We start from the raw sequence: 9,987 nt of genomic DNA, 5'->3' as shown, positions 1-9,987 counted from the left end.
TACAATTAACACCAACAAATAATCAAAATCGATTTCTCAGAAAACAAATCTCTAAAATACCTGGTGCAGTTGAGGTTTACGTGCTCTTTGTTGCACAGTCTTCGGATGATATTCAAAACCTGGATGAGAACAGATTGCTTTATGATTTACTTTAAAGTTTTTTAATCGAATGTAGCTACTAATATAAAAGTTAAGCTTACAGACTCGTACTTTTCCTCCTCATCAGTGACTGGTCTTGTTGCTAGCTGGTTTTTAAGCACAAAGAACAGTCTATAAAAGTACATTTTTGTTCTTTAATGAGAAATATTAAATGTTACCTGTAATAAAGAAGTACAGATAATTGCTCCGGTCTCAACCAGCGGACTATGAGGAACACCTGCAAACACATTTTCTATAATGAAGCATAAAATCTTTGAACTGAACATCAAACTCCTCTGGATAAGACTGAATATAAATCAAAGAAGCTGCAGTGTGTGGAATGAACTGACTGAACTTACCTTGTTTGGTCAGGGTAAATGGAGACTCGTATTTGGAATATTCCTCCATTCCCACATATCTGTGCACGTAGTCTGAGCCTTGCTGGTCCACTGCCAGGCCGTATATGAGAGGCCAGGAGATTTCTCCTAGAATGCAAGGTTCAGCCCAGTCTCCTAAAGAAAGTCTACACTCCAGAAAACAAACAATCTCATTTCAACTTCAGTGGGCATGTTTAATTCATAATATATAAATAACATTAAAATAGTAACTATTTTACTTTTAATCCATAGTATGAATGTTTTTATTTTAATTTAAATTTTAGTTACAATTTAGTTAGTTACAATACAAGTTTCTAAGTCAAAAATGAAACATTGCCAGTTTATGAAGTCATATTTACTACTTTACTGAGACATTTTTACTTTTTTTTTTTGTACAATTTTGACATTTTTACTTCACTGTAGACATTTTTAAAGTCATATTTACATTACTGATACTGAAGTTTCTGGCATGCCATAACATTTAAAAGGTGGAGGAGGGATGCCGTAACTGCTATACTTTACTAATTTCCTCCACCTTGTCTTAAATGTGCATATTTATACATGTACAATCCATTTTCTATTGTAAATAGAGAATTTGCATGTATTGACAGAAATTCAAATTCTGGTTATCACACCAGATCATCAGATCAGCACAGAGTTTATGTGGTTGTCAACCACTCAGGTGCTGCATTTTGCATTTCTTTACTTTATATTAAGACAGTTGTGGAACATCACAGATAGTACAGTAAAACTAATAGTATGAAATGTGTTATTACAAATATGGGTAACACTTTACAATAAGTTTGTTTTAGTTAATGTTTTACTAACATGAACAATACATTTATTATAGTATTTGTTCATGTTAACATTAGTTAATAAAAATACAGTTGTTCATTATTAGTTTATGTTAACTCATGGTGTATGAACTAATGTTAACAAGCATGACGTTATATTTTAATAATGCATTAGTAAATTTTGAATTATGATTTATAAATGCTGTACAGGATTTGCTCATAATTAGTTCAGCTTAGTAAATACACTAACTAATTAAACCTTATTGTAAAGTGTGACCCAAATTTGATTACAAATATATTTTTAATAATGTTTATTATGGTAATTTTTTCAAATGTAATTTTATTACTGTGATGTTTACGGAGTCAATCTAGCCATATATACTCTAGCCAAGTTTTGCAAATAAAAAATAAAGTATTGAGCAAAAAAATAAAATAAATGCAAATCTCCAAAAATTGCAAATACATTTTTGAGAAATAGAACGGAAATGCAATAGTGGAATTATTCCAGTTATGGGAAATGTCTGGAAAACGTCATAATGACTGCACCTTACCTCCGCCTCCGATGAGAGGTTTGCCAGGCAAGCGTGAGCGCACCTGCATCATAGAGAGGCGCGGTCTTCCAATGTGTTCCCTGGCCCTTACTTATCCCGCTTCAAGAAGATTTACGGATTTAGATATATTTTTCGGGAGCCGCAAGCGTCTAGATAATTTCTAGGAATTTATATACGACAGTACGTTTGGAAAGCGTGCAGTCCCGAAGGGGAGGATGCTGCAGAGGCCACCTGCTACCCAAATGGGGAGATATGATGGCGGAATATATAGACTAGCCCTGAGAAGGGGGAATACGCATATAATAAAGGAAGACACGGGTCCGCCTGTGAGGGGGGGCTGCACCGTGGCTGAATAAGCGTATGGGATCGCCTAGTGGGGATCACGCATAGCGGGCACCTATACCCAAAACGCGGGCTGACCAGAGGGCAGACCTACAATGTAAGGTTCCTGAGAACGAGGGTGAGATCCCAAGAGGGCATGAGAGGGGGGCGGGTGGATTAATTCGCCTAGCGCCTTTGAGGAACCGGATGATGAGGTTATGCCTTCCCATGGTGCTGCCAGCCACCATGTCATGATGAGCGGAGATTGCAGCCACATAAACCTTGAGTGTGGAGGGTGACAGCCTGCTCCCCAGCTTCTCTTGGAGGAAAGAAAGCACACTGCTGATCTGGCAATTTCGGGGGTCTTCTCTGCGAGAGACGCACCATTCAGTGAATAGACTCCACTTCAGGGCGTAGGCGCGCCTGGTGGAGGGGGCTCTAGCCTGAGTGATGGTATTAACCTGATGGTTACCTAAGTCTTCCTCACGTCTAAGGACCACACGTGGAGGTTCCAAAGTTCGGGGCGAGGGTGCCAGATGGTGCCCTGTCCCTGAGAGAGTAGGTCCTCTCTCAAAGGGATCTGCCAGCGAAGGGCCGTTGCGAGGAGGAAGAGCTTTGACATCCAGGTCTGGTTGGGCCAGAAAGGTGCAACTAGCAAGTAACTACACGGGCAGGCTCATTGGGGTAACGCATATTTGCGCATGTCCCAAGGCCAGCTGTGGGCCAGTGCATCTGTGCCGAGAGAGCCCTCGGTCAGGGAAAAAAACAACTGACAATGAGCGTTCTCGGGGGAAGCAAACAGATCAGATCAATCTGGACTTCCTCGAATCGCGCCCATATTAGCTGAATAAACTCGGGGTGGAGTCTCCATTCTCCGGGATGTAAGGCTGCTGTGAGAGCGCGTGGGCTGCACGGTTGAGCTCGCCTAGAATGTGAATGGCATGCAGCGATTTCAGCCGCGTATGACTCCAGAGGAGCAGACAGCGGGCGTGCTGAGACATGCGGCGAGAGTGAATACCCCCCATGCGGTTGATATACGCCACCGCCGCCATGCTGTCTGTCCTGGCCAGCACGTGCTGCTGCTCCAGCACTGGAAAAAAACGGTGGAGAGCGAGGAACACTGCTAACAGCTCTAGGCGGTTGATATGCCAATGTAACTGGGTTCCTTTCCACAGGCCTGCAGCTGCATACCCGCAACACACAGCCCCCCAGCCCGTGCTGGAAGTATCTGTTGAAACAACAACATGACTGGACGCCTGTCCTAGAGGCACTCCGGCCTGTAGGAACAAGGGGTTGTTCTAAGGGCTCAGGGCGCGGCGACACAGCGCAGTAACAGTGACTCGGTGTGTGCCCGCGTGCCATGCACACTAAGGGCGCTAAGGCACCCTCCGCGAGCTTGGTGAAGACCCGTGGAGACAGAGAGAGCCCGAAGGGGAGGACTTTGTATTGCCAAGCTCGACCTTCGAATGCAAACCGCAGAAACTGACGGTGGCGTGGAAGAATGGACTAGTGTAGCCATCGTCCATTCCGGGCCACACACAGTGGACTTGAGGTCCGTGGAGCTCAGTCGGGTGCGGTGCAGGGCTTGTAACAAGTCTGGGTTGGAACCACCCTCGTGCAGCTGGGCCAGCGTGCACACATGGACCGTAGCGTGCAGGGTGGAGGCAGCCTGGCCCCGAGGCTGTGTAGGCTCTGGCTCCGGGGAGGCAACAAAACTTGACACGCTTTGGACGGGAGACGAGGCATACTCTAGCAGAAAGAGGCACCATGCAGGCCCGCAGTGGCACTCTCAATCTGGGGAATCGACTCGTACACCCTGGCTGCTCCACCATCAAGGGTGGTGAGGTGGAGGGACATGCAGATCGGGCAGAGAAAAGTGCCCTGCAGACGGCGTGAGAGTACACTGTGCACTTCCAAGAAGAAAGGGATGGGAGGCTGGATTGTCCTCACACATACACCCATCTAGTCGGTCCGGCTGCGGGGCTGGGGGATAAACCATCTCCAGGCCCACGGCCAAAGCAGCCCGGGAAAGCACGGTTATCACGTCTGTTTCTAGATCCGCCGCCGCGCTCGCTCCCGAGGGGAGGGAGCGGAGGGAGGGAATCCTTAATTAGACAATGACAGCCCATCCTCTGATGCAGCGGTGGACATCTGAGTCCCATGTTATCAGTGAGAGGGCGGAGCCATCCTAGGATGGAGCGGCTTCTCTCACTCGAAGCTTGGATGGAGCGCGTGGAGGAGCGAGAGGTCCGCATGCCTGTAATCCTCAGATCTGCCCAAGTGCCCAGCCGCGGAGAAGGAGACATCTGGGGTGGGTGGCTCTTTTGCAAGAGCAACCCGCGATCTTAACTGCGCAACAGACATGCTGCCGCAGTGACGGCATGTACTGCCCGCAAGCACCTCATTAACAAGCTGGACAACAGACATGCAATGCAGTGCTCGTGCCCATCATCCGAGGACAGGAAACCACCGCATCCAGAATTGCACAGTCAGAGCGATGTCCTGAAAAGGACGCGCTGCACGACTGTGTTGCACTTTTAGGTGAAAGTGCAATATACAAACCGCTCTGGAGGACCGGACCCAAAGAACGCCAGGCAAGGGAGAAACCCAGCTCGACCATCTGCCGCCGCGTGTATCACACTCTGGACCGGGAGACCCGCTCTCGTTCGCTCGGAAACGCTGATGATCAGCAGGAGGAACCCTCATTGACTCTCTCAGAAGGCTGGAAGTCTGAAGAAAAAAGGATGCCTCATCTTGCTTTCGCTGTGCTTTTATGCTAAATTGATTGCAACAAGCATCAGGTGCGCAAGCTGACGCTGCCAATTCATTTGGCATTTCATTGGCCCGTTTACATACTCTTTCAGATGATTGGCTTTTTGAAGGAAATTCCCATAAGTGGAATAATTCCACTATAGCATTGAAGTTCCCCATCCAAAGGGGAACTTGGGCGTTTACGGCAGGCCTGGACCTACTGGGCTATAAGGCCACCTCGGTGATACTGTGTCTCCAGGTGATGATGTTGCTTAAATAGAGGCAATTCGGGCCTGTCATAAATGGAGAAGTTCCCTTGACTCCACCCCCTTGTCAAATCAGGGCCACAAAATGCACAGAAACGTGGGGCTCTATTTTAACGAGCTAGGCGCAAAGTCTAAAGAGCAGGGTACAAAAGCTTAAGGGCGTGTCTGAATCCACTTTTGCTATTTTAAGGATGGAAAACAAATGCCCTGCGGCACATGGTCTAACAGGGTTGAGCTTATGGGTGTGTTTTGAGAATAAACCAATCAGAGTCTCATCTCCCATTCCCTTTAAAAGTCAGTTGCGTTGCACCATGGCGCATTTACTATTTACATGGCAGACTTTGTTAGTGGAAAAAACTGAATGCTTTACTAGCGAAAAAAACCGTTAAACAGACCATCTGCAGCACGAGGCCTCCTCCAATTGGCCTTTACTTTCACTATCTCTCTTTCTTGGATAAGGACACAGTGTTGATTTTAATCCTTTAATTCTTTTTTATTTGTAAAGATATTTGTGTATTGCTGTACATCCTGTGTGTTTTAAGCAATGTGTAAGCCAGGCACACAACTAACGCACTCTACGTTGGACTTTAGACCTGCTTTCAGCTGGTCTATTGCACAGTCTATTTTAGTTTCTCAAAATAGTATCACGCCAACAATGCGCCTTAACTTCTTTCCTAGACCAGAACACCGATGAGTCCACAAAGTGGCACAAATAGATTTGCTATTTAAACAATGTGGTGGAAAACAGGAAATTAAGGTTGCACTGGTCTGAAAATAGCAACACGTTGGGGCAAACTCGTCTTGCACCTTATTGCACCGGATGTATGATAGTGTAAAGTGTATATAAAAGTGTATGTAAAATGCCTGTAAAGTGTAAAGTGAAAACAGCATTGCAAACTCACAGTTAACTAAAAAGCAAACCAAAATGAACATTTTGACTGGACAGGTTTTTTTAAAGGCAATGCTATAACAAATGTTTTGCATACATACATATATATAATATACATATATATATATATATATATATATATATATATATATATATATATATACATATATATATATATATATATATATATATATATATATATATATAATATATATATATATATATAGATATAATATATATACACACATTTACATATACATTTTGTGTGTATTTATGTATAAATATTTATTTTTTTTATTGCAAATATTTTACCTTATTTTTATTTGGCAGTTCTTTTTTATTTTTTCTATTTATTTTTTATTTTTTCTATCTTTGTATTTTTTTTTTTTTCAAAAGTTAATTTTCCCTTTGCAATTCTTATTTTTGTTAGTAAAGTACATTTTTTTCTCAAAAATTAATTTTAGATTTTTTGGAAGATTGCATTTATTTATTTTTTGCTCAATACTTTTTTGTTTGCAGAACTTTCTTTATTTTGCAAGTATATATGGCCCTAGATTGACTCCATAGGATGTTATAATCTTTTTTGTTATATCTTAAAAAAAAAAAACATTCGTCAAAAGATTTGCCATTAAACAATAATTGGTAGACCTCAATAATGGACCCCCTAAGGCGAAAAAGTGGCCCCCTGTTGAGATCATTTTAACAAACAATTGAAACTGAATTGCTGTGCGAAACTTTACCTTTGCCCATCTACAGTACACACTGAAATGCCCCATTTTGTGCCACCGTCTCCTACATCTTCTTTCTCCTGTCCAGAAATACACAGGATATGAGTCACGTTGTGATATTTTCCACAAATCAAACAATTAGGGAAAAAAACGGTGCTACTTTAAACATTATTTCACGTCTCTTTCACCAGACTTGATATTTAAAATGAACAACAACAACAAGCGTAAATGGATTTGACGCACCTTCACAGAGGACAGTTGTTTGCATTTAATAAACAGCTTTTGTGTTTCCTCTGCAAAAGTTGAGAAATCCGGAATGACAAATCGCCCCTGCAGTGCTTTCAGGATGAACGACACAAAGCCTGTCACGCACCTGCAAAATGTTCAGAAATCAGATGTATTAGTTGCACAAAAGATTAAGGGTCATTGGTATTTTAAAGAGATCCTCAAATGCTTCTTCATTTCAGAGGTCATCATAGTGCATGATAAGGCTGTGTTTCCACCTGATATATTCAATGTCCAATTATATTCAATTGTGTTTAGATTTTAAGTTAAGTTCGCTTAAAAACTATAATATTGAATAAACAAACCCATGTAATGCAATTTCAATGATTTCCTTATTTATCATTTATAATCTGTGCATGGTACTTGTCACGTTATGTTCTGGTGTTCCTGCGTTTGTTGTTACATGTGACTTCCCAGTGTGTTGTTCCATGTGCTCCTGTGTTATTCCATGTGCTTCTGTGATTATCATATGCTCCTTTGTTCTGTTTTCCCGCCCCTGTGTGTAGTTAGTTCAATGATGTCCTGTGTATTTAAGCTCCTTTGTTCAGGTCATCCTTGTCTGGTCTTAAATTGTCATCCCTTGATGTTTGGCCTGCGTTTATATGTTCCAGTGCCTGTAGTAAGTGTCTTTGTTAATAAATATGTGTTTTGATAATTTCTTGATCCAGTGCGTCTCTTTATAGAGAGTGAGCATGATAGTACAACACAGTGAAGTACTGGTGCATTTTCTCACAACACTTCGTAACTAAGGTTGGGTATAGGTTTGGTTTGTTTAATAATAGTGGTGCCAAATCGATACTTTTAAAATGTATAGGTGGCTAAATGGTCATACCTGAACTGAAAATGGCTTTTGAAAACTAAATTCTTTAAATTAAACAATATGTTAAAAGTTAAATTGTACATAATATAAAAATGTCATTAAAAAAATGCATGTATTTCCAGAGTCTCTGCTACAAATGCAGCCAAGAAGTTGAATGAAATGGTATAATAAAAAAATTGCCTCGTCTGTGCTTTTTATTGATTTCTGACCAATCAGAGAAGAGCAGGCTTTCAGATAGGCGGGACTTAAGGAGACCAGATTCTAGAACTAATCATTTCAGCCACTTTGAATAAATCTGAAGCTGCAATGTATATTATGAGAAGTTTACAAAGATGGACACTGAACATATATTCATGATTTATGAAAAGGACAGTTAGGTCCATAAATATTGTACATCGACACAATTCTAACATTTTTGGCTCTATACACCAACACAGTAGATTTGAAATGGAATGAACAAGATGTGCTTTAACTGCAGACTGTCAGTTTTAATTTGAGGGTATTTACATCCAAATCAGGTGAATGCTGTAGGAATTACAACAATTTGCATATGTTCCTCCAACTTGTTAAGGGACCAAAAGTAATTGGACAGAATAATAATCATAAATCAAACTTTCACTTTTTAACACTTGGTTGTAAATCCTTTCAATTAAGTCAATTACAGCTTGAAGTCTGAAACGCATAGACATCACCAGATGGATGCTCTGGTGGAGGTGCTCTGCCAGGCTTCTACAGCATCTGTCTTCAGTTTTGCTTGTTTCTTGGGACATATTCCCTTCAGTTTTGTCTTCAGCAAGTGAAATGCATGCTCAATCAGATTCAGATCAGGTGATTGACTTGGCCATTGCATAACATTTCACTTCTTTCTCTTCTCTTTGGTTGCTTTTGCAGTTTGCTTTGGGTCATTCTCCATCTGCACTATGAAGCACTGTCCAATGAGTTCTGAAGGCTTAATATGAGCAGAAAATATTGCCTGAAACACTTCAGAATGAATCCTGCTGCTTTTGTCAGCGGTCACATCATCAAAAAATAGAAGAGAACCAATTCCATTGATAACTATACATGCCCACGCCATGTCACTACTACCACCATGCTTCACTGCTTAGGATCATGAGTAGTTCCTTTCCTTCTCCATACACTTCTCTTCTCATCACTCTGGTACAAGTTGATCTTGATCTCATCTGTCCATAGGATGTTGTTCCAGCACTGTAAAGGCTTTTTTAGAACTATAACATGGCCTTCCTGTTTTGGAGACTCACCAATGGTTTACATCTTGTGGTGAACACTCTGTATTTACTATGGTGTTGTCTTCTCTTGATTGTTGACCCTGACACAACTACATTTACCTTCTGGAGAGTTTTCTTGATATGGCCAACCAACTGTTGTGAAGAGTGTTTTACTCACCAGGGAAAGAGTTCTTTGGTCATCCACCACAGTTGTTTCCATGGTCTTCCAGGTCTTTTGGTGTTTCTGAGCTCACTGGTGCGTTGTTTCTTTTTAAGAATGTTTCAAACAGTTGTTTTGGCTACACTCAATGTTTTTTGCTGTCTTTCTGATGGGTTTGTTTTGTTTTTTCAACCTAATAATGGCTTGTTTGACTGATGTTTGTTTGACGCTTTGGAACTCTCATCTTGAGAGTTGACAGCAACAGATTCCAAATGCAAATAGCACTTGAAATGAACTCTGGACTTTTTGTCTGCTCATTGTAATTGGGATAATGAGGCAATAACACACACCTGGTCATGGAACAGCTTAGAAGCCAACAGTCCAATTACTTTTGGTCCCTTAACAAGTGGGAGGCACATATGCAAACTGTTGTAATTCCTACAGCGTTCACCTGATTTGGGATGTAAATACCCTCAAATTAAAGCTGACAGTCTGCAGTTAAAGCACATCGTGTGCATCAACAATTTAAAGGGATAGTTCACCCAAAACTGAAAATTCTGTCATCATTTTCCCACCCTTACTTGTTTCATACCTGTTTGAGGTTTTTTTTTTTTTATTCTGTTGAACACAAAAGAAGAGAAAGCTGAAAATCATAAACCATTGACTTCCATAGGAAAAACA

At 41.5% G+C, this 9,987-nt stretch overlaps 1 protein-coding gene across 1 annotated transcript in view; it reads right to left on the bottom strand.

The window, feature by feature from the left end:
• Window positions 1–9,987, bottom strand: part of glsl (glutaminase like) — a 32,198-nt gene that overhangs the window by 9,366 nt on the left and 12,845 nt on the right. Inside the window, 6 exon segments of the mRNA XM_056451603.1 lie at window positions 61–119; window positions 201–245; window positions 318–376; window positions 498–661; window positions 6,828–6,895; window positions 7,059–7,188. Coding sequence (XP_056307578.1) covers window positions 61–119; window positions 201–245; window positions 318–376; window positions 498–661; window positions 6,828–6,895; window positions 7,059–7,188 — 525 coding nt within the window.

Source organism: Danio aesculapii, chromosome 25 (assembly GCF_903798145.1).
Source record: "Danio aesculapii chromosome 25, fDanAes4.1, whole genome shotgun sequence".
NCBI classification, from domain to species: domain Eukaryota; kingdom Metazoa; phylum Chordata; class Actinopteri; order Cypriniformes; family Danionidae; genus Danio; species Danio aesculapii.
Note: the sequence above shows the minus strand (reverse complement) of the source record. Positions and strands in the feature narration are given on the sequence as shown.